Here is a 26,919-nt window from a genome sequence, read left to right on the forward strand (position 1 = left end):
CCCAGCCCTGCCCCTGCCAGTTCCTTCCACCTATTCTTACATGGCATGTTTTAGAACCCTTTCACCATTCTGACTGCCCTTTTGAGTATGTTATAGTTTTGTCTGACATTCCTAAAACATGGTACCCAGAATTGAATTTCATATACTCTGATGCACCCTGATCAGGGCATAATATAATGGAACTAATATTCTACCTCTAATGCAATAAATATTAAGGACCAATTATATGCAATGTAACTGATATCATCCCTCTGGCCCTTCATTACAGTCACATAGTCTCAGAGAGGTTAAAGGACTTTGGCAAAGGACTAAAACAACTCAGCCCAGTGGTCTTTCTATCCTAAATGGTTATGAAATCTTAATTATATACTTGGACCATATCCTCTTACTTTCAAGTTGCCTAAAAACTCATACAGTGGAAATTATTTGGATTTCTCTGTAAAGAACTATGTTTCTTCATGCAATATTTACTCTTCAATAGAGTTGTTCAGAGATTCAAATAAGATCACATAAGTAAAATTCTTTATATGCTTTAGTACACAAATGTCCATTTTAATAATGATTATTACACACAAAGTAGAAGCAAATGCAGTTACTTGGCAACAAATCAAAAATACTGTAGAGACTATGAAGTAATTCAAAAGGAAGAGACAAAGATAAGGGAAAAAGTAAATGACCCAACTGACTCTACAGGAACTTTACATAAGTAATACAAATTTTGAAGAGGCAAAATGACACAAAGAATAGGGCTGAATGTAGAGTAAGGCAAATGTGGGACTTTATTATTTACTACCTGTGTGATTATAGAGAAATCACTTTACCATTTTCCTCCTCTGCAAAATGGAAACAATAATACTGACAGTACCTAACTCACTGGGTTGTTGTGAGGATCAGATAAGATAATGTATAGAAAATGCTTTGTAAACACAAAAATGTTCATTCAAATGTCAGCTATCATAAGGAAAACAAAATCTTTTACATAGTAGATGGGATATGACAAAATAACTTAGTAAGGCAAAAGATCTGATCATCTACAATTTCTGTTTTAACTATATAAGAAAATTTCCTAGGAAATTCTTTTAGTCATTTATATATTCAAGGTATCTCATGATAGAAATGAATTGTTCACTTTGAAAAAGTAGCTTTTAGTTTCTAACTAACAAACCTAAAATGTCGGTTTCATTTAACTTACACATTCCTAGAATTTCTTGGCTAAATGAAAGTAGTTGCAAATAAGGTCAACAATATATAGTGGCATGGAAAAACTAATAAAATTTCTTAACTGCAGCAAAAACCTTAAAAATTGGCCTAGGAAACCCAAACTGAGATAAATGACAGCTTTAATGTACGCAGAAATAATACGTTCAGATTTATTTTACACATTAGATAGATGTACTATATTTTCTAATAAATTCATTTATAAAGCTTTTGGGGAAAATTTTTTTTGCAGTTCTAAATATAAAAAATTCTTGTGAACTGATTAACTGATTTCAAAGGACTCCAAATTTTAAACATCTATAGAGCTGTATATGTATTTTAATGGCATCTAATGAAACTGTTTCTATGAATTGCTTTTTAATATTATTTAGTCTTCATTTAAGTTTGAAACCTTTCCTGAAAGGTCTTTATTGATTGTTTGAATTCAATTGTAATTTCAGAAAAGCAGAAATAAGCCTTTGCTCTAATTTATCCGTCTATAGTGCTTTTAAGAATGATAGTTTCCTAATTTTTTAACCATGTCTTTTTGCTGTTGTCTCATTGAAAATCATAAACATTACTCCTGGATTTTTTTAGTTTACTTGAAGTATAATAAATTCTGCTCTAGCCCCTCATTTTTAAACTGTGTAAAGATTATAACTGTGTTTCTTATACACAAAATATTGTTGGATTCTGTTGTTTAATCCATTCTGCTATGCTCTCTGTTTTATGGGTGAGTTCATCCTAATCAGTTTTAATTGTTAATTGTTTCTTTCCATTATTTGCCCTAAAACTTTTTCTTCTTTTGTCTTGTTGTCCCCAATTTACAGAAGGTTAAGAAAATGAGATTATACTAGTGATCTGCAATTGATGTGATCTGTTTCCACTCCACTGCCTTTCTTCCACGCTTGCCCAGACCGATTCCTAGTGCTTATACTTTTTTCCTGTTTAATCCTCCCTTATGATCCAGTCTCCAAATATAAATATATAAATATAAAGTTTGCTTTGTTTGTGACTATTCATTCCAATTCATCCTTCCTCTATAAATCCTTCTCTCTCATTTCCTTGTCCCTACCTGTTTGAGTTCAATGTTTACTATGAACTATGTTTATGTTTAATCTGTCTTTGGTTAGATCAGATGAGTGAGTTTCATGTTTACAACAGCTCCAGCTCTCTTACCTCAGAAAATTCATATGAGATTACACCATCATTAAGAACAACATCTTTTCAAAGACTTAAGAACTGATAAATGCAAGGAACCACTGTAACTAGAGGATCAATGATGAAAAATGTTTCCTACCTCCTCACAGGTGATATATTATCGATAAGGGCCAATTCTTTTGCTTGACAGTGTTATTACTGGTAGCAAATTTTTTTTTTTTGGTGGGAGGAGTTGTGATAGTGGTACAAAAACAAAAAAAATTATATAGTAAATGAAATATTAGAAAAAAGAGAACAGGATATTCAAAAGGAAACAGCCAACCTATTCTGCCCTTCCCCCCATCCATTTAAAATTTTAAAAAAGCAAAGCAGGTAACAAATCCTTGTAGCAAATATGCATGGTCAAGCAAAACAAATCCCCTACACGAAGCATATCCAAAAATGCTATATCTTATTCTGCATATTGAATTCAGCCCCATTACTCACCAACTTATCAGACTGGAATCAAATTATGTTATTTCCAAATATTAAATACACCTTCAAGGGTCAAATACTTGCTGCTATTAAAACCACCAAGACTATTCAAAACAATGTACTAGAAGGCACAAGTACAATTTTGCTAAAGAGAAGATTCCTTCCTCCCAAAACTCCACTTATTTGGATGTCACTTTCTCATTTGAGACACTAAGGCAATTATATATTTCAAGTCCTAACTAAAATTCTACCTTCTACAGGAAGCCTTTCTCCATCCCTCTTTGTTCTCCCTCCATTAATTATTTCCTTTTTTATCCTGTATATTGTTTTTACATATGTGTTTGATGGTTATCTGCCCCATCAGACTGTGAACTCCTTGAGTCCAGGAGGCTCACTTTTGTCTTTGTTATCTCCAGCACTTAGCACAGTGTTTGGCATACAGTAAGCTCTTAATAAATGCTTACATGCTCTCTTTTTTAAATTTTGTTTTGTTTCTTCTTTTTCACTGTTCACTCCACTGGTTATAATCCTTCTTTACAACTTGACTAACGTTTAATGTAAAGGTATTTGTAGATCTGATATTTGACTGCATGCATGGGGAATGGGGGAGGGAGAGGGAAAGGGAGAAAATTTGAAACTCAAGGGATTGTGGAACTCAATGTTGCAAACTAAAAGTAAACAAATAAATTTAAATTTTAAAAATAAATAAATGCTTACTAAAAAAGGCATTTTTTTCTTTAAATTAAAAGGCTGAATTCCATTCTATAATGCATATCTGTCAATCTGTCAGTACTGGAATTCTAGATCATAACATACTGAATATGATTAACTTCATGAACAGTGGCATACAAATACTTTAAAATTTTACTTTAGTCAATAGATTTAGTTATCCCTCACAAAAAACTATCTATTAACTAAAAAAAGTATGATTTCAGATGCGAGGGAAACTGAGTAAATAACTTTGTAAAGGATAACTAAAATATCATAGTGTTTTCTATTTGCAATGTGCAATCCTATATCCCTATTAATTTACATCTTTCTCTGATAAAGCATACTGCAAATATTGCCAATTTCTACATTCTTAATACACAAAAATAGTACTGAATAAAAACCTAAAACCTGGATAAAAATTCTTCCTGTGATACTGTTGGCTACATTTAAACACCTCTCTGAAATATTCATTTTGCACTTGTCAGTTTTCCCATTAGTTTTACTGGGTCAAATTGTATAGAAGATCTTGAATTGCAAGATGAAGCAGGAATAAGCAGTACCTTGAAGCAAGAATTCAGAAAATATAATCCCTTCACTGTGCAGGGTCTTTCAATTATCTGACTTCCCTCTTAAGTATCCCCAAACTTTGTTCCAAAAAGTTCTGGTGATATAACTTAGGTTTTCTAAAAATGAAATATTGATAAGTGAAATCTCCTCTTTCTAAAACAATTATGAAGGAATTATAAAATACTTATATATGTAATCAGGCTTAATTTCCCTTTTCCCCCCAAAATGCCCTCAACTTTCCCTGACCCTGGATAAACATTTAAGAGGTAATCATTGCCTGCTTATTGTTTTATGTGAATATATCCTGCTTATTTTTCTGAAAGGATTGTGTAAATAGTCTAACATTTTTCATATATTCTACTTTCTAAACAGTTTCTACCCTAAAAGAGTATAAACAGTCTTTTAGGACAACATGTACAGAGATTTTATAAAATAAATAGAAGGTAATTTGGGGAAGGCAGGAGAGGTATGAACAGCAGGGAGGCTGGGGAAATCAGGAGGCCTCATACAGAAAGTGACAGCTGAGGCATACTTTGAAGGAATCTAGGAATTCTATTTGGTAAGGAGAAAATGTACTCCAGGCATGAGGGAGAGCTTGTACAGAGAAATGAAGGAATGGCATATGTGAGGAAGAGAAAAAAGTCTAGTTTGGCTGGCTTATAAAGTATTGAGGGGGGGTCATATATGATAGGCTGGAAAGAACCAGGTTCTTAGGATTTTAAATGCCAAAAAGAAGTTTTTGTTTGATCCTAAAAGTAACTGGGAATCACTGGAGTTTAATTATCAACAGTAATAGCAATTACTCTGTCAGCTGTGTGGAAGATTTTGTTTTACCCTACACCAAGTCTGAAAAAGAAATGCAATATATTATTTTTCTTCAAAAAAGTTTCCTCCCCAAATGGTTTATAATGGTCAACATGAAGCAATTTTGAACCTCTGAAGTCTGAAGGTACAATATGAATAACAGTTACAACCTCTAAATAGGATTTTTAGCATGTCTGAATAAATTCAGATAATATTTACCCTATTTATTGACTGATCTTTCAATTTTCTTTATTTTTGGTCTTTTTTGAAGGGGGAAGGCAGGGGGCAATTGGGGTTAAATGACTTGCCCAAGGCCACACAGCTAGTAAGAGTTAAATGTCTAAAGTCACATTTGAACTCAGGTCCTCCTGACTCCAGGGCCAGTGCTCTATTCACTGCACCACCTAGCTACTCCTCATCTTTCAGTTTTTCATAAATGGTCTAGTGAACTTTTAAAGGGGCTTCTATTTAGATTTGTGGAGGGAGCAACCATAACAATTAAATGACAGATTAATGAAATATTAAATATTAAAGTATGTTCAAAACAATCCACACAGAAGATACGTTGCTCTCACATAGTCTGAATTTATGGCAAATGCATTATTTTCTAGTGGTTTTTTTTTAAAGCATTTTTTTTGGAAACTAAATTTAAGACAAATTAAAGTGTCTCTTATTGCAAAATAATTATACTGTAGGTATATTGGCAAATTTTTCCATATTTTGTGAGATTTTAAACTTAAACACATTTTTAGTCTACTTTTTTTTTTTGCCATTTTGTGAAATTCCTCCACCCTTTCTCCAAAGAACCAAAGTCTTCAGAGATTTAAGAAATCCTTAAATTTGAGTCTCAAAAACTATTTGGCAGACCATCAAAACAGAGATAATGTAAACCTTGCTCCTAAGGAGTTTTCTAACCTACTAAGAGAAAACTTAATTTTTAATATTTGCTTTCATTTTTAAAGTACTTTTACATTCCAGGAGTCTCCTCTCTAACAAAACACTAAAAACTAATTCCATCTGCCAGAGTCATTCTTAAAATGGGAGAAATGAAGCATAGAGAATAAGTGACTTATGCTTCCCATGATTATACATTCTGTCTCAGACTAAGTTACAAACTTTCCAGGTATCAGAAAGCCTCAAGTAATTGGCACTTTTTCAAAGATGAAAAATATTGCCAAAAAAAGTCAAAAGACCCATAAAAGTTTCAAAACCCTTCCAACTTCCCAAACTTGTGCCCTTCCCTTCCTGTTTAAAACAAAAAGCCATCTAGATTTAGGGCTTGAAGTGTCCTGAGAAATCACTTATTTCAGCACTTAATGTCCTTTTGTTACTATACCACTTTGCTACAAAAAAATTCTGAGAGACTATTATACATGATAAAAAAAGCCAAAGTATAAATTTTACAACCTACCAAAGGCTATAAAATGCTGGACTTAAAATTAATAATCTATTATTTCTTTGGAGGGAAAAGAACAAACATTTATTAAGTACCTATTCTGTGTCAGGCCCTATACTAAGCCCTCTTACAAATATTATCTCATTTGATTGTCATAAGAACCCTGTGAGATAGACATCTCTATTTTACAGTTAATAATAATGATAGCTAACAGTTCCATAGGCTTATTTACTAAGTGCCAGCCACTGTACTACTGAACACCTTACAATTATTATTTCAATATTCTCACAGCAACCCTAAGAGGTAAGCACTATCATTATCTCCATTTCATAAGTGAAGAAACTAAACATAGCTAGGAAGCATCTGAAACAGGATTTGAACTCCAAGCCAGTGCAGTTCACTGCACCACTTACCTTCCTCAGGAAGGGGGGAAAAACCCACCAAACATAAGCTTTCATCAAATCATTTCTTTTGTTCAACAGGCACTTAAATAAATGTTTGTTGACCTGATTCCCATTAGAGAGAAAATGTTGTTTTGCTCTGAAAGACGGTTCTAGAAATGTGGCTTTTTCAAGCAAACAATTTTCATGTGATGAGCTTTTAGGATGTTTCTACTAAAATTTTTAAAAGATAATGTGGCATTTTTGCAACCTTGGGCATAAATAAATTTAATGCTATGCTGACTAAACTGAGTTAGTAAAAAATACCTCATTATTCCCTGACCAAACCAACTACATTATATTGTATTTGACAATGACAGAGTATGGGATCCAGACTCCCCATCCCCCTTGAACTTTCCAAGGAATTTTAGCAACCCAGCCCCTGAACCCAGATCCTTGGTATTAGCCTGAGCAGGTTCATCCCAGTATAATCCTTTCAACTGTCCTTTCACTGTGGGCCCCAAACCCAGCCCAACCCTCCATTCTCAGTTACCTCCTGACCACTCCAGGCTACTTCCCACTCCTGAATCTCGTCCAAATCCCCTTTCTCTGTTACCTCTGGACAATTCCAGGTTACTTCCCACCACTTCATCCCATCCAAATCTTCTCACAATCTTTTTCCCTATGAAAATATCAGTTCTGTCCCTATCAAATGAAGACTCACTAGACATCTGGTCCCCTTGTACAGGTATCACAAATAAACTTGCTATTTTGACTGGAAGGCTTGAGTAGTTGAATTCTTTTGGGCAGACCCGTACCCTATTTCTTGCATTTTGGGGTTCCCAGCACCCTTATGCCTCAATAGCAATATATGCACTTTGAATTAATAAATCCTGAATTACAACTGAGGGCAACTTTATTTCAAATTCACACTCTATGGAACTAGCTAGGTAAATGCTGAGGAGCAAAGGTTACTGCTTAAATGAGTAGATAAGAATTTGAATTGTAATCATTCATTCCACAAAGTTATTGAACTGGTGGTGACTGGGAAGTACAAGATGAATAAAATCGGGAACCCTGACTTCTGGAAGGTTAAAATATGGTCATTAGCATACCAGAGCTTCAGTGTAAACAATATTGACCTTTTCTTACATAGCAAATACATTTCTTACTTTTAAGTGATAGTTCTAAATTGCTTTTCTCTTGATAGGTAATGATTCTTTTTCTTATCTTTACACTATTCATCTGCTGAACAAAAACTCTTTTTCCCCCACAGAAAAGGGTGAACACATCTTGATTCCTTGCCCTTCCTGCGTTTGCTCTCTAGCAAGAAACCTTATACAATACACAAAAGATTGTACAAAATAATATTAAGTGTAAGTGAGCAAATAATTGCATGAGGTCTAAGGGGAATGTGGTTGCTGAAGGTTGGGGAGACAAAGGTAAAATTTTCTATAAAGTGGAATTTGAGTTGGACTTAGACAAGTTGGGTAGTAATTCAATAGTTAAAAGGGGTAGAGGTGTAAGATATTCTATGTATAGGGAAGAGAGCAAGACAAAACAAAACAAAACAAAGTACTTTCTAAAGGTTCTCAATAAGGAGAGGGTGGGGAGAGTAATAATAGCCCTTGGAAGCAGCTAGGATGATTCCTGTTATGGGACTGCCCCGTTAGGGAATTGGAATAATTTTTTAGAAAACTTCAGAGAAACTTTGGTAACCAGTAGATGTGCCACTAGAATGGAGACTGCCAAACACTGTCTTGATTTTCAAAAAGGGGACAAGTGTACTACTTCTTCACTATGGGCTTTTTAAGACACCTTAGCTTCCCTTAAAGTTAAGGTCATATTAAGATTAATGACACTTCTGCAGAAAACCTTTCTTGTCACACACCTAGTTGTTAGTACTCTCTCCTCATTCAAACACTATGTATTCATCTGTTTACTTCACAGAATCATAGATCAAGACCAGGGAGGGATATCAAGAGGATATCTAGTCTAACCCTCTCTTCTTAAAAGAAACAGAGGCTGGGGCGGCCAGGTAGCACAGCGAGTAAGAGCACTGGCTCCAGTGTTGAGAAGACCTGGAGATCAAATCCCAGGCTCAGACACTTAGCACCCACCCAGAAACACCTGGCCGTGTAACCTTGAGCAAGTTACTTAACCCCAATTGCTTAGGGGCAGCCAGGTGGCTCAGCGAGTAAGAGCACTGGCTCCAGTGTTGGGATGACCTGGATCAAACCCGGGCTCAGATACTCAGCACCACACCTAGAAATAACTGGCCGTGTAACCTTGAGCAAGTTACTTAACCCCGATTGCTTAAAAAAAAAAAAAAAAAGAAACAGAGGCCCAGGGAATTTAGATGATTTGCCCAGATCACACAACTAGTAAATGTCATACTTAACTCTATGATCCTGTACCAATACCCCAAAGTAAGATATAAGTTCATGTTTTTCTTTTTGTTATTTATATCCCTAATATATATAAATTTTGAATACTTGCCAGATTAGATTAGAGTGATACTTTGTGAGAACTTAGAAAGATATAGGAAATCATTGAGTAAACCAGGGTGATATATACAATGAATATCAATGTTCCCATATATGTTATGTTATAGATAATCAGTATCAATGTTCCTAATACTTTAATAACATATAGCTCTCACCTACTGGGTCTGTAGTCCTGGTGACAGACCCTCTTGGACAGCTCATTTATCTGACACTGGAGGATGTGTGGCTAGGCTTAGCCAATGCGTAACTGTTTTACAAGTTAACACATCTTCAAGTTTAAAAGAGACAATAATAGAGGGGCAAACTTCACATTTCATTATCTCAAAAGTCTTTCAACATGGACAAGAAATATTGAAGAAGATAAAGATTTTCTATTCAATTTAATCCAACATATATTACACATCTACTATATGCAATGGACTATGGCAGGGGCTGAGATACAAAACAAGTGAAGTGCCTTTATGTTCCAACAGGGGCAAAAATAAATATGCTCAGAGACAAAATGAGGCAATTTTAAGAGGAAAAGAACACTAATACTGTGGGAGTAAAAAGATAGAAGCAAAGCCAAAACTACAAAGCAGCAACCTTTAAAAAAAAAAAGAACAATGAAGAGATGATAAAGTGGAGAATAAAGGCTAATGATCTAAAAAATGAAATCTTTAATAATGCTGAATAAATTAAGCATTACTTTATTAGCTTTAAACATCAATATGTTATGCAAAACATTCCAGATGGTCTCTCTGATTTGTCTAATTTCTATTTTTTTAAAGCTTTAAAAATATCTCATCCTCTAAGCCATTAATTTCTGTATTTTGGGTACTGACCTCTTTTGATATAACTTTCCTGCATGTAGTTTTGGATCCATATTAAGTGATTTTTAAGTAATAAGCCTGCCTCTTTAAAAGTTAAAAAATCTGGAAAAAACAAAAGCATTTTGGATGGTAATCTTTCTATATGTAACATAATTTGTAACATATTTTCATGCCTTCTTGAGAAGGCTATGGTGAACATAAAGTAATCTTTCTTAATTATTACTAGAAAGATTAACTATGTCATTATATTGAATAATGATGCCCTGGGGGGATGAAAAAAGTGGGCAAGGCTGTTTGCCCTCAGACTAAATGGCCTCAGTCTTGACTTGTTTTTTGAGTTCAGAAGTCTCTCCTTTTTCAGGGTTTTCTTTCAACATGCCCATTGCTTTTACGTCTTGATTGTATCTGTGCACCTGTCCACCTTTTAATTTACCCTGGGTTAGAAAACTAAGCTTATTACATATATAAAAGAATACAAAAGTTCTTAAAAAATTATCAAAGCAACTAGGTGGTGCAGTAGGTGGAATACTGCAACTGGAGTCAGGAAGAACTGAGTTACAATCCTGTCTTAGACACTTACTAGGCATGTGATCCTGGGCAAGTCACTTTGATCTTTGTTTGCCTTGGTTTCCTCATCTGTAAAAAGGGAATACGAATAATAGCACCTGCCTCACAGGGTTATTGGGATAAAAATGAAATAATACTTATAGAGCACCTTGCAAAGATTTGACACAATATAAATGCCATCATCATCACCATCATTACTTAAGCTTGAGTGTTTAGAATCTGACTTACTTTAAAAATCCAAAAGCTTTTATTTTCCTTCAGGATCTTGACTGTGTTTTGGATAAATGACCTCTGGATAACTGAGATGTCAATGCATACATTTCTGGGGCAGGATAGGAGTCATCCAAACAAGAAAGTTTCTGAAAATACTATAGCATGGCACAAGCTGAATTTTGGGTTTTGTTTTGTTTTTTGTTTCTTTTTAAACTGGAACTCCAGTGAGGATACAACTCCCTCCATTTACAGAACATGCTGCTTTATAGAATAGTCTTAGGGAGTTGTCTAAGGGCACTGAGAGGTTAAGTGACTAGTCTAGGGTCATGCAGTCAATGTACCAGAAGCAAAACTTGAATCTAACCTAGATCTCTTTGACCTGGACAAGTGAAAAATTCAAAGAAAGACCTTATAGGATGCTGGTAAAAAGAAAGATAAGATGTGTGCTTCACTCTCTCAGACGAGAATAAGCTAGAGCACACAGGGTTCTATTTTCCCCACATGGTGTCCTGAGAAGTCCAAGTGTCTCTGCAGCAATTAGGAATATGCCTGGGTTTAAACAAAAAATCATAACCAAGTCTTTTATTTGGTAAAAGAACATGGAGTTCCTAATAGACAAGATGGAAAGATATGGGTGGGATTTTAATATAATCAGAGGATTCAAAGTTAGGTGGATGAACTGAACCTACCAAAACAAAACATGAAAGATCCAAATCAATCTGACAGAAGACTTCTTCAATTGGTGAGTCCTAAGAGTGTGCTCTAGGCCCTAAGTTATTTAACATTTATCTGTAATTCGGGTGAAGGCACAGAGGCCATCAAATCTGCAGGTGACAAAATGTGACACATTTGCCTGTCTTTAGTGCTGTTGCACCTCTGCTACTCTCCATGATTATTCAAGGACCACTGAACAGCAGCATAGCAATCAAGATCCAAAAATATTTTGGCAGGCTATAATGAAAGATCAAATATAGTAAGATTAAATTTAATAGGGCAGCAAGATGGTTGAGTGAATTGTGTCTCCAAAAAATTAGAAATGTGCCAATGAAGCAAAAGATAAAAACAGCAATCATTCATTAAATAAGAGGAAAAAATAAGCTTCTACAAGAAAATGCCCATAGCAGAAAAGATACTGGCTTACTGTCGCATATGGTCTTTTGCAAATGCCATTTCATTTGGCAATGCTAGAGACAAAAGATGACCTGAGACTAACAGTAGTTTGGGTGGACCCATACTACAGGCCTTCATCAAACTATCCTTGTTTTTTTCTTCTGATTTCCTAGGATACCTACCATGCATGGACATTGCTGCAACAGAGACAGAAGCCTACTGGGATTAACAGTAGGTGGGTAGACCTTCACCAACTACATTCAGCAGCCAAACCAGCATCTACCAATACTCTCATGGGGTCTTCCCTTGGCAGGAATTAAAGACTTTATAGAGGAAATGAGCAAGCAAAGAAAAAAATAGGTATAACACACCCAGAAATGTGTGTAACACTCAAGCATAAGGACTTCCAAGTCAGAGAAAAAATGTTCCAAGTGGGAGAGAAAATAAAAACCACAGAACCACATTAGAATCAGGTAACTCCAGATGTTTGTGGGGGAAAAACCAAACAAATCTGGAAAATGATATTCCAAATCAGCAAAAGAGAATGAACAATCCCAAGTTATCTTTTAAAAATGAGCATAACGGAGATAGGGAGAGTAATTTTAATAGAATTTGTTACTTTCAAGAACTTAGAAGAAAAATCAAGAGTAATAAAAATTTTCAAAGATTCATTCAAGTTAGATGGCTTGGATTAGAATTAATTATGCTTCAGATCAATAAAAAAATGGAAAGCAATCTTATATAACCTCCACCAAGACAAGTTTAAAAAAAATAAAGTTGAGAAATAAAGCAGGGAAACGGAATTATGCTTAAAGGCAAATATTAAGTGTATGTACACTTGCCTCTCCCCCCCCCAGTACAATATTTAAGCTTTAAAAGGAAAAACTAAGGCCTATATAGCAAGATAGTAATTGTTGGATCCTTCAATATACTGCTACCAGAATGAGACAAAAAGATAAAAAAAAGTATTTGAGACTATCAGAAATCAATCAATAAACATTTATTAAATACCTACTATGTGCTAGGCACTATGCTAAGAGCTGAAGATAAAAGAGGCAAAAGACAGACCCTGCTTTCAACTAGAGGGAAAGAAGGGGCATGACATGGAAATAAATGTATATAAAGCAATCTATATACAGAATAAAAAGGAAATAATTAACAAAGGGAAGTCAAATGAATTGAGGGGTTAGGAAAGGCGTCCTATAGAGAGCAGGACTTTAAAGGAAGCCAGGGAGGTCAGTAAGTGGAGTGGAAGAGGGAAAATGTTTCTTTTAAAAGAAAGTCTAGAGTCAAGAAATGGTCTTGTTCATAAAACTGCTAGGATGTCAGTGTCACTGGACTGAAGAGTACATGTTAGGGAATAAGGTGTAAAAGAACTGGAAAGATAGGAGGGGACTAGGTTATGACGAGTTTTGAATGTCAAATAGAGCATTTTGTATTTGCTCCTGGAGGCAACAGGAAGCCACTGGAGTTCAGTGAGTAGGGAAGTGACATGACTATCTATGAAAGACCTATGGTAATTATTAAATAGAAAACTTCAAGAATACCTATTTCTGGCAACATGTAGCAAACCTTTTTTTTTTTTTTTAAAGCAATCGGGGTTAAGTAACTTGCTCAAGGTTACACGGCCAGTTATTATTTCTGGGTGTGGTGCTGAGTATCTGAGCCCGGATTTGATCCAGGTCATCCTGACACTGGAGCCGGTGCTCTTACTCACTGAGCCACCTGGCCGCCCCTAAGCAATTGGGGTTAAGTAACTTGCTCAAGGTTACACGGCCAGGTGTTTCTGGGTGGGTGCTAAGTGTCTGAGCCTGGGATTTGATCTCCAGGTCTTCTCAACACTGGAGCCCGTGCTCTTACTCGCTGTGCTACCTGGCCGCCCCAACATGTAGCAAACCTTTACAAGAACTGATAATGTGCTGGGGTTTAAAGAATTTATAATTTGGAAAGAAACCAAACAAAGGAAGAGCTCTTAAATGGAGACTAGATAATTTTATCTTAAAGAGATGCCAAAGAACAAATTAGAGAAAAAAATAAATAAACTAACATCACAAAATTTATGAAAATAGCTAAACTAGTTCCTGGGGAAAAAGGGTCAATATGTTCATGTGTTCATGTGTGTAAAAACACATTTTTTACATACATACGTGTATACACACAGAATATTTATGTTGAGGGTAAAAAGACCAATTAATTGAGCATGCAAAAAAAAATCTGAATACCAGACAATTGCAATAAACACATAAATTCTGAAAAATCAGTGATAGCAACAAAACTGAAAATATAAAGACTACTGAGCTGACAAAACTAGGAGTTATTTTTGAAAAAGAACAATAAAATAGATCATTCACTAATTTATTTTGCATTTAATAAGAAGAAAACTAAACAGACAAGATTTTTAAAAAGGAAGAACAAAAAAATAGAAAGTAAAAGAAAACTGTTATTAACTACCACATCAAATTATATGCCAATAAAACAAAATTTATAAACAAATATTTACAGAAATATAAAATGCCCAAATGAACGAAAAAAGAAAATGGAGACATCCCCTGGTATACTGGATATAGAAGTAAACTATTTAAAGAAAGTATAATCCCTATTATGTAAAGTATTCACAAAATTAAAGGCATTCTACTAAACTTCTTTGAGGCACTTACGGTCCTGATACCACTATGATCTTAAACCAAATCAAATAAGGCAAATAGCACTAATGAATATTGATACAAAAGCAAGCAAAATACTAACAAAAAAGTTATACTACATGTTCCAATATGTTCCAAAAATTCATTCACTATGTTCAAGATGGATATATGCCGTGAATGCAATGGCTCAACATTTGAAAAAGTATAAAGATAATGAATCATAATAAAAAAGGCATGATTTTTTAAAATATGCACATAAAAAACAGCTAGCATTATTTTGTAATGGAGAAACATTAGGAACTTTTCCCAATTTGGTTGAGAGTAAAGCAGGATACCCTTTATATCAACTTCTACTGCAAAAAAGACAAGAAAAAAAATTGGAGGACTAAAAAAAAAGGCAAAGAGGAAGCAAAATTATCTCTTTTGCTGTCAAGGATAGCTTATTTAGAAAATTCCAAAGAATCTAGTAAAACAAACAAATAAACAACACTTTAAGATTATACCTTCACAAAAGTATGACATAAAAATCTATAGTGAACAAAACCCAAGAGAAGAAATGGTAAAAAAGAAATTCCATTTAATATATAATGCATTTAGAAATTTATAACTACAAAGGAAATTTTGCAGAAATAAAAAATGATTTAAATAATTTGAGAACTATTCAATTTTTATTACCAAGCCATCCCAATACAGTAAAAGTGACTACATTACACGAATTGCCCTATAAATTCAATGCTATAGGAACCAAATTAACAGAAGAATCTTTTATTTATTGAGAGGAATAAAAGGCCAAGAATATTGAGGGAAAAAATTTAGGAAGGGGAAGACTTGTACACTACTACAAAGCAGGGATTATGAAAACTATCTGTCCCTGGATTAAAATTAGTGGAAGAGAACAGATAAATAACACATTATGCAGTCTATTTACAATTCTGTAATCTAGTTCAATCCTTTCATTTTACAGATGAGGAAACTGAGATTCTGTTTGCTTGCTGACAAAGTAATATAACTAGTAGCTAATAGCAGAGTGGAGACTAAAGCCCAGGTTACTAATAGTTTTCAACCATATCACGCATTTAAAGAATTACTACAAAATTATAAACTATGAAAAACCCTTGGGATCTGGAATAACATACATGAATATATATTAACATATTCATTGATCCAATTTTTTCCCAAATAGGATCAATAAAAACACAAACTGCTTCTGGATTCTGATTTGTTTATGCGAGTATTTAGCACACTGTGGAACACTCAACCTATATTGAAGAATAGCTGCCTTAAAATACACATAAGCTAAATGTTAAAGTTAAATGAAATTAGATTTACTTTCACTTCAATTTGTTTCCTAGGTGATAACAAGCATTTTCAGATTTTATCTTTGCATGCTTCACACAAATGCCAAGAACTCAAGAATTTGCTGAATTCATTGTAAGGACCTCCTTTATTGTAGATGTTCACCTTGTAGAAGCATGGTACTATAATTAAGAATCTTAGGACTTTACAGACTTCATTTCCGTCAAGCAGTAAAGGCCCAAAGCCTCAAATTTATGGAAGAGAAAAATATGGCAAAGGAATGTTAAGCAGCTTCCTCAAGGTCATCCTGTGAAGCAGTTGTAAAGTTGGTAACTAAATTTAGTCTAACTTCACAGGGTTCCTATGGAATAAAACAAAGGAAACTAACTGAGGGAGTGCAGAGTGGGAGGGGATTTTTTAAATGGTTATAATCAAGGGCGGCTAGGTGGCACAGTGAGTAAAGCGCCGGCCCCAGAGTCAGGAGCACCCAAGTTTGGTTCTGGCCTCAGACACTTCACACCCACACATAAAAGAACTAGCCGTGTAACCTTGGGCAAGTTACTTAACCCCAATTGCCTTCCAAAAAGCTAAATAAATAAATAAAATGGTTATAATCCAGATGAAATTAGTACTGTATTTTAACTGAATGAAAACTTATCATGACCCTTTGGTTTCTAGGAAGGGAAGGTAGAGAAGGTAGGAAGAGAAAGCGATACACTGGGAAATGTAGTTGATGTAAAAACAAAAGATAGAATTTAAAAAATTTTTTAAAAGACTATATTAGATAAAAGATTGGGGATGATATATTACATATTTACTCTGTGGGGTACAGTGTCAGTGCAAATAATTTGGCTGTGAAATGCATTTCTGAATATTCCATACTCTGAATGCAGCAGTGATTTTTGTACTGCTGATCTGTAGTTAGATAAGAAGAGTCAGATTTCATCAACATTGGTTAAATGGGTATAGATATTTTTAAGGAATATTTAAATGGCTACAAATGGAATAGTCTAAAACATGTACTACATTAAAAAGGCCTCTGATTTTAAAATTACAAAGCTCAGCATACCCTCCTACTTATCCACAATGATTATATTCCTTATGACTGATACCCAAATTTAAGCAAAAATAGTAAGCTGGTACCCTATGAATTTCATATAACCTACAAAACAAATTTGGCCTGCCAAAGAATGTCTATATTTTAATTCAACCAATTAATCTCAAACAAATGAATGAAATTGAATTGTATACTCTTCAACTGGCCATTCTGAGCATCTAATTATATGCTATCTTCTATTATCATGTGCTAGACACATAGTAGGCACTTAAGGAATATTTGCTATACTAAATGTGCCATGCTGACAATTCCTAAGCATTTATTATGCTGGTAATACTTTATGGAGCACACTTAATTAGTTTATAAGGGAAATAAATACACAATGAAGTTGAAGCTTCTCATTTTTTCCCTCTATTCTCAATATAAATTATTCAAGAATGAACTGAAAACGCATGATACTACCATAAGGCTGATCTGTCTGAACTCAACACCCCCATTCAAAGTACTTCCTTACATAGGATCACTGTACTTTTATGTAAAAAACTTCAAGTTCTACAAAAAGGGATTTAGTTAAAAATAAACTGAAATTCTAATAACCTTAATTTTAAGCCAGACAAGCAAAATAGCAAGTGAAAAGAAAGTATTTTTATAAAATTTATAGAAAATACATTGTTTTTTACTATTTTAAAAGTTCTTTTTTTCTTTCTTTTTTTAAGTTTTCTCTGAATTTGTATTGCCTTACTTGGAATTTCTCTTTAATTATAGGTATCTTTGGAGAACTTCAAAGACAAAATACCATAGATTGATCCCTTATGATTCACAGAGCCAAAGAAATTTAGACTGAAAAGGGACCTTAATCTAACTTCACCTTTTAACATTCAAATATTCCAATTCTCCAACTGATAGGTAATTTCTCAATGTGAGAACAATACATACAGCCTACCTTCACTTGTGTAATTCTGGCCTATCTCTTCTTTTAAGTTCCTCACAGAAAAGGAGAACATTCTCATTTTATAGATTAGAAAAGAGGCTCAAATGGTTCACATATCCAGTCTTTTTCACATCTGAGGATTTGAACCAAGTAAAATATGACATGATATCCACAGCTGACTTATTTTAGTTTAAGAGATTTGCCTAATGTGAGACTATATGATTTAAATTGAAATTTTGTTAATTATTTAATGCATCCATTTTTAGCAATCTTATAAAGGCTGTATTGAAGAAGTATGATTGTATTCCTTCTGTAAAAGAGTCAGTATGTGAAACTGGATATAAACAGTGACTGATGAACTCATCCATAAAAAAAAAAACAACCTATATTCCATCTGAGGGCTAAGGATTTATTCACACGAGAGAAAAGTCAGTGGTTTGGCTCTTTACTACTTATGAATGTTAATAAGCAAAGACTGTAAAAAAAAAAAAAGGTAGATGACTCCCCCATTATTGTTCAGAATCACAACTCTGTCTTATTTTCAACTTCTACAGCTGGCAGCAATCTTTTTTTCCCTTCAATTGTATTTTATTAAATTTATCTACTTTTAGTTTAGAACATTCAGTTTCATAATCCCTTGAGATCCAAATTTCTTAAGTTTTTCTTAAGAAAAACTTAAACTAAACATTTCCTTTGATTCCATGTAAGTAAAAAGCTTTAACATGAACAAAATTAATTCAACGTAGGGGAAGAGGGGGGAAAATTTATCTCCACTGAGGGTCTGATATCTAAAATATATGGGCAAGTATATGAACAAAGCCATTTCCCAATAAGTATTCAAAAGACATAAACAATCATCCAAAGAACTGCAAATTACGAACAACTATATTATATTCCCAGTCAAGAAGGCTGGTAATATACTTTGCATCTAACAAAAACCTGAATAATGATCATGAAATCCAATGAGAAGCTATATTCAATGATTTTTTCTACCTCAGAATTACACAGTCATAGAAGAACTCAAAGGCACAAGAAAAGAAGAACATCCGCAAAGTCAGTGCCGTCTCAGGTAAACAAGCCAGCATCTCTCAGCAATACCAAGGAAGATAGATTTCATAAGAAAGTCACAGAGGGACTGGAAACTAGACCTTGGAAGTTTGACCATGCCATTTGTTACAAAGCAATTTTAAAAAATCTGTTCTCCTGTTTTTTTTTTACTAGGGAGGTGAGTTAGGAGGGGGCATAGTAACAGGGATACAAAAAAAGCAGGGACCAAGTATCCTGTATTCAAATCAGGTCAGCTCAGGTGCCAAGTGACTCCAAGATGTCCTGGAATGCCACAGAAGGCCCTGAAAATGCAGGATTATCAACCTCAAAGATTCATGTGGGGCCTGACCCGAGGGTGTGAGAAGTCAGTTCAGGAAATCCAGGTGACTGAGGGTATAACTAAGGAGGACTGACCACCCCATTCAAAAGTTCAAAAGGGAGAGGATCTTGGACCTGGCACAAAGTCCTAGTTCAGTTTCCTACTGCTGAGTAAACCTAAGACCTTATGTAATGGGAATGTAAATTTATGTTGTTGCCATCTTTCTAAGATTGTAGATTGTATTGTGTAAAATCTTTCCTGCCCCTAGGCCATTTGATAAGCTTAAGTGCACCTGGAGCCTGTAGTGGGGGGCTTGTTTTTCAGGAGATACTTTGTAATTGGGGTCAAGGGAGTTGTTATATTCTCTGAGCCAGGAGAAGGCTACATAAGCTCTGATGTGAGGCTCTGTTTTGGGGCTCACTTTGAGAAATGTGTGACTTTACCAGAGGATACTCTGGGCAGCCGTTGAGAGCCCCTCAGCTTTGAAAAACCCAGATGTTGATGCTTCCCTCTCTGGTAAATGATGAGGTATGGATGTAATGGCTGGACAGTTGGAGGCCTGTCTGCTTGATCTGTTTGTTTCTCTGTCTTGTAACTTCTGCTTGTAACCTCTGTATACTCTGAAGTTTGGGGTACTGACTTTTTCCCCCAAACTAGGTAAATGATAAGTTTGATTGATTAAAGCAAGATTGTTAACCCATTTTGAGTTGCTTTCCTTTTAGAAAAGCAGATCTAAGAACCTGTATTGGCAGCCAACCTGGGGAAGCTGGGGTGCTTGCTGCTACACCTTGATCAACCCATATAAAAATTACTGTAGATACAGAGATACCCCCAAAGAAGGAGAAAGTTAACTCTATAACAGATATAAGAACAAACTCAAGCAAAAGTAGATTTTAGAAGGACTTAATGAGTAATACCTAGAAGAAACAAAGCAAAAGATAAAAGAAAATCTTTGGAGAAAAGAATTGGAAAGAATAGCTTAGAAGATAAGATGGCATAATATATAATATTAAAATAATATAATATTAAATGGTACATGTATATTATGCAATATATGACATATCATATATAATATTATGAAAGGACAACACTGCAAAAAAAAAAAACCCCACCAACAACCCAACTTTAAAAAACTTAAGAACTCTCATCAAAGAAATGACTAATCATGCCATGCCTCCAAAGGACCAATGATGAAGCATACACTGGGTACCTCTCAACAGAGAGGCAATGGGCACAAAGTGTAAAGGCATACATTTTTGGACAAAGATAATGTGGGATACTGTTTTGCTTGACTACATATTAGTTGCAAAGTTTTTATTGTTCTTTGAGAGGAGAGAGAAAAAAATGTTTGTTAACTATAAAAGATAAAATTTATTTTAAAAAAAGAAAGAGGTATACATTTTTTAATACAGCTACTGTGTGGATTCATTTTGCTTGACAATGCTATTTGTTACAAGTGAATCTTAAAAACTTGTTCTCCTGGGGGCGGCTAGGTGGTGCAATGAGTAGAGCACTGGCCCTGGAGTCAGGAGGACCTGAGTTCAGATCCGACCTCAGACACAACACACACACACAGAACTAGCCGTGTGATCTTGGGCAAGTCACTGAACCCCAATTGCCCTCCCAAAAAAGCAAGCAAAGAAAAAAAAAACTTGTTCTCCTGTTTTTTTGTGTAGGGACATGGATTAGGATGGGGCAAAGTCATAAGAATGAAAAAAAAAAGGGGGGCCACAAAAACTTTTTTTAAATGCACAGAAGAGAAAAATTTGGGCCAAATGGGAGAATTATGTAAATAACATGGAGTTTATTATATGATTTTTAAAAAGCAAGTGGTATAAAGCAGAGATACATGGTTTCCTTCTTTTTGTGTTACGCTGTATATATGAAAAAGCTCTTTTGTGTTGTTCACATTCAAAAGCAATGTTGCTTAAAGGAATGATGAATGACCTAAATAGCTGGAGGAATATTCAGTGTTCATATTTTGGCCATGCCAATAAAATAAAAATTACTGTACTGCCAAAGTTTATCAACAGATTTGATACTATATAACCAAGCTACCAAAGGGTTTAAGAAAACAACCAAATTTTGCTGAAGGAAAAAAATGAACAAAAAAATAGAAATAAAGTGAGAGTAGTACTTTTGGGCCTCAAATTATGCTATAAAGCAGCAATTACCCAAAATACTTTTTACTTGTTAAAAAATAGGAAACTAGACCAATGGAATAGATTAGATATGGAAGTGAATAATAAAAGAACCCAAGAATCCAGTGTTTAGTAAAACCAGAAAATATAAATAACCTCGGAAAGAGCTCCCTATTTGATAACTGCTGGGAAAACTGTAAAGTGGCTTAGAAGAATTTTGCTATCCATGAGATGGATTTACCTCACAGAATCACCTATTCTGATAAAAAGGAAAAAGAGGAATGACTTCAAAAAACAAACATGGGTACATGGTAAACTCATTGATCTATTAATAGTGTTATAAAAGACAGAGGTTGGAGACAAAGGAAAGTAACAGAGAATGAAAATAAAAACATGGAATTGCTCTGAAGAAAATATCCATGGAACAATAAACCTGAGTTAAAAGGCAGGAAATGCTATGGACAAAAGGGTTTTTAAAACCTATATTGAGAAAAAGAAGAGGATAAAATAAAGGACAGGCCAACTAGTTCAGGGACGATAAGATGATAAGACAGAAAAGTAGACTTATTCAAGTCTTATTTTACTTTTCTTGGCAAAAGAGAATGATCCTTGAATGTGAAAAAGGCAGAGAACAGAATTGGCTAATACCAAGCTGATACCCAATGACATAGGGTCATTGTTTTAAAGCTAATAGAAGTCTTTGAGTCCATCTAGTTCAACTCATTCATTTTATAGATCAGCAAACTGTGGCTCTGAAAGTAATATGCCCATGATTACACAGGAAGTAAAAGTGACTATATCTAGATTCAAATTCAGGTCCTCTGACTCTAAATCCAAAGATCTTTCCCTAAATCACAGGGACATAGCAAAATATGTCATGGTATAACAAAATAGCATCTAGCTCTTGATAAATGTAAATTACCAGGTCTACATGAATTATAATTCAGGGTGCATGTAAGAACTGGCAACGTGATTGCTTGTACCTGTCTTTCACAATTCACTGTGTACCACATTTTAGAAAGTTAGTCAACAAACATTTATTAAGTGTTTATTATGGGCCAGGCACTAAGAACACAAATACTAACAAGCAACAAAGACTGAGTGGCATGTCTGAGGAAGAGCAAATAGGTCAGTGTAATTTAATTATGAATTGTCTCAAGGGGAGTATATAGATAGGGAATATAACTTGAAAGAAGATCCAACATGGGGACCAAGAGTGGTCAAATAAGTAGAACAATCAGGAGAAGTAAGTATCATAAAAGAACTAGAGAGGAAAGTGTATCGAAGAGATGATGATCAATAGTGGCTTAGGTTGCAGAGAGATCAAGAAGAGAACTGTTAAAGCACATAGCAGCTAAAGGAGGGTGATCAAGATGGTCAATCATGAGATAATGCCACATACGAACTAAGTGAAAGAAATGGAGACAATTTAGCCCACCGGAGACTTTTTATGGATGATAATGGTATTCTAAGCCTTGAAGGGATAATAATAAGGAAAATGAATCGGACTATTCTGGAAGGCCACAGAAGGCAGAACAAGAAACAATGGGGTAATGTTGTAAAGAGGCAAATTTACACCAGAGGTTCACAATTCACAATTCTGTGAAACTCCCCCTGATTACAAATGGGTAACTTTACCCCTTCTCTAAGCCTTCTAACACTTTGTTATACCTCTGTTATGGCACTTACTATTTCTAGTCTTGCATCAAAGTTATCTTTGCACATATCTTCTTTACTGAACGATAGGCACCTTGAGAAGAGTGACTAATTTAATTCACATAATAGGAATTAATAAATATTTGGACTGGAAGAACAGCTAAAAAAATTTCACAAACACACACAAAGCATGGCTGATCCCCAGTTTCTAATCTGATTTTGCACTGTTCTTTAGTCTACAGAACTAAATCTTTTGAAAGACCTTTAGATACTGCAAAGGATATAAAAATATGCAATTTATTAAATGCCTATTATGTGCAGGCCACTGTGCTTGGTACTACAGAGTAGAAAAAAAAAAGGGTAACATGTTTTTCTTCTCCTGGAGAAGCTACCTGGGAAAGGCAAGATAGACATATATAAAAATATATACAGCAAGGACAGAAATACCAAATAAGTGGTCAACATGCCAAACATCAGAAAAGAAATTCCGGTAATCATAGATTTAAAACTGTAAGATTGTTTAGTTTTAGGTCCAACAGATTCATTTTAGGGAGACGCTGAAGCCCCAGAGGGGAAGTTGCCTTATAGAAGGATATTAAGTGTCAAGAGGAAGGACTGAAAACCAGTTCCACATTACTCTACCCACTGTGCCATTCTGCCTCTTTAAGTAAATGAGACATTAATAAAATTAAATTCTAAAGGGGTTCAGAAGCTAGACAGACAAGTCTGGAAGTGTGCATGGGGAGTGAGGACAGAAGCATTCTAGACAAAGAAATAATATGAATAAAAGCAAAGAGGTAAAAATTCTGTAGACTTCTGTGGAAGATACTAAGCAGACTATATTCTCCAGTTGGAACAAAGAATATGTAGAAGGGAATAAATAGCAGGAAGAAAGGCAAGTCGAAGATCAGGAACTGATTACAAATTTAAGTGTAGATCTGATTCTGTATTTAGTAGGGAGCTATTCAAGTTATTTTTAGCAAGGGACTAATGTGGTCAAAATACTGTTTTTGGAAGGGTTTTAGAAGATTTATCTGGCCATTGTGATAGAATGAGGAAGGGTAAAACTAGAGAGACCAATTAAGACACTAACAAAACAAAATAAGGGCTTATGCTAGGGTGCTGGCTGAGAGAAACATTATGAAAGCAACAGTATTTGATGACTGGATTTATCTTTTATGTAAATTAGGATTTTTAATATGTAATTCTGTCCTTACATGACTCAGCTATATTGAATGTTCAAAATTCTAACTTATATAAAGTAAATTTTAAAAAATCCAAAGCCACTAAAAATCTAGGTATTTTAAGTCACTGATCACCAAAAAGATAGAGGGGAAAACGCTTCTGGATTTGCCTGATTTTTAATGTGGTTTATTTAATCCTCTTAACATTACTTCCTTAACTAAGATCTAAAAACAATAGAATAAATTTAATCATAATCAGCTTTCCTCATATCCTTTCTTAGCATTCAGGTTGTATAATCGGGAAGATAACATTTAATTTATAATTTTAAATCTAAAAGTGCTTTTTTTATAAAGTAGATTTTTATATGATCCAGAATGGATAGTAAATAAGTAACGTTTCTGATAGATGTTACTCATTCCAAGCATGGGTAATGCCACTATGGGTAATGGAATATGAATTTTCAAACACTCAGAATGTAATAATGATACACATTCCACAGGATGCCTTACACTAATAAATATTTCTTTTTTGTCCATGGATATGGACAGATTAAATGCTCCTAATTCCCTCAAGCAGTTAGGGCATTATTTTCTACCTCTCATTCTGCCACTACCAAAGTACAAAGCCTTTGTTAAAATGGAGACAAGCAAATGTGAAGACATTATTAGCAACTAAATGAAATTGTCTTTGAAATGTAGCCAAAAGTATAGAGACAGACAAGGAGCCCCAGGAGGAAAGTGAGCTCTCTTGGAGTTAGATGACTAAGATTCAAATCCAGCCTCAAGTCATTATTACCTGTGTGACTCTGAGCAAGTTACTTAAATTCTCTGGGTCTTGGTTTTCTCAACTACAAAAGTGAGAGAGGTGGGCTAGATGACCACTATAACTCCTTTGGGTTCTAAATCTGTGATTCTATGAGTAATATAGAACATTAAAATATTGTTACTCCGTTTTTGGGCTAATATGAATTATCAATAAATGGGAATTTACTATACTACTAAAAGTAAAGATGCTTATTACATTCAGATTAAATTGAATTAAGATAGATTTGGCAAGCTTTAATTTTACATTCTGAAAGTGAATAAAAATCTGCTCATCAAAGCATTAAATGAATATACAACTTCATAATTATTTGCAAACAAAAATTATTTCATTGATTTATCATGCATATATTTACATTTCTCATATTATAACACTATTTAATAAAACAAAAAAATTAGAAAACTTACTCAGTTATATATTCAGGATTTGTAAAGCTGAAGTTGGTTAAATGATCTTCAAACTTAGATGAATCGTTAACACTTAAGGCTGGTGCACTCTTAGCAGCAAGCACAGCTCTTTTTTCATCTTTTTCAAGGGCTTTCCTTTTTCCACCATTTTGGAAATATTCTCTGCATACACTAAAAGTAAAATAAAGTTACATACATTAGCATATAAATAGAAAAAAGAGAAAATTATGGTAAAAGTATAAATTTAATGAATTTAAGATTAAAGAATCAGTTGGATATTATAATCAAACCAAAAGTTTATTAAGCATCCAGAAAGAATGAAGGGTATTAAAAAAAACAGTGATGACAAAAATAAAGCCTTTATTACTTGGTACCAAAAAAGATACCTATATGTATAAGGTCATTTATATATTTTTTTGGACTTTCTTAAGCAGAAGTTAAATTCCTTGTGGGAAGACATAGGTTATATTATTCATTGTCATCTATAAAATAATAGTTTTGTAAAATGATAAAATAATTCCTATTATTTGTCAAAACAGCATAATTTAAGAAATATGAATTTTAATGAAAATATATCAAAGGCATAACCTTTGATATATCAAAAGGGAAACTACAATAGAAATGTATTACCAATCTACCAATTATAACCAAATATGAATACCTTCTTGCCAATATAACTAGATACAACTATGTAAGGCAACATAAAGTGTTTTGGAAAGACAGACAAATAGGTGAATTTAACCATTTCTATAATTTACAGATTTCAACATAATCATCAATCTGATTTTCTACCACACTGAAAATATTCCCAAGTTAGTGATTTCATAAAATGCAATGATTCAGCTCATGAATAGCTACAAAAGAATGCTGTATTGATGAGTAATCCTTGGAGGATGGGTCAGACGTAAAAGGCAATGGCAGTATAGGGCATAAGTAAGAATTTGGTTATTGTTTTGGTCAAAACTCAGCATGACTTTATGAATACCTCATATTACAGATGATTTGTAAGAACATAATAAAACATTCAAATGACAGTACCTTATATTAATAAACAGTTATAAGCATATAAATACAGATGCAAAATATAATTCATAGTATAAACTGCAAATATCAGACCCGCTGGTACTAAGTAAATGGAACAAGAACAATTCACCGTAACTCAAAAGTATTACACATAGCAGCAATAAACTGATCTAAATTACTTTGGTCTTCTTTACTATCTAAAAATAGCCAAAAGCACAGAGAAGGTTCAAATTAGTTATCACAATAGTATTTTCCCCATTATGGTTCAATGTGCTTGAGATTAAGAAAACAGCTAAATTAATGGAGCATGATTGGTCATGACAGACCAACCAAATTCCCTCTTTTGATACAATAACTATAACTAGCAAACCAAGGGAATGCTATAATTAGATGCCGAATCCCAAGATTTCAGTGAAACATTTAACAGTATTCTAATGTTATGCTTGGATATAAAATAGAATGACATTAGCTAGAATAGCAGCCTCCAAAGTAGA

General features: G+C 34.2%; 1 protein-coding gene across 1 annotated transcript in view; it reads right to left on the minus strand.

The window, feature by feature from the left end:
• SAMTOR (S-adenosylmethionine sensor upstream of mTORC1) overlaps positions 1 to 26,919 on the minus strand; it is a 60,190-nt gene that overhangs the window by 11,696 nt on the left and 21,575 nt on the right. The window contains exon 3 of the mRNA XM_069107047.1: positions 25,403 to 25,573. Within this exon, the coding sequence (XP_068963148.1) occupies positions 25,403 to 25,573 (171 nt within the window). The remainder of the gene's footprint in view (positions 1 to 25,402; positions 25,574 to 26,919) is intronic.

This window comes from Petaurus breviceps, unplaced genomic scaffold, assembly GCF_028583685.1.
Source record: "Petaurus breviceps papuanus isolate PSGF00001 unplaced genomic scaffold, PetGlider_PUasm1.0 84, whole genome shotgun sequence".
NCBI classification, from domain to species: Eukaryota; Metazoa; Chordata; class Mammalia; order Diprotodontia; family Petauridae; genus Petaurus; species Petaurus breviceps.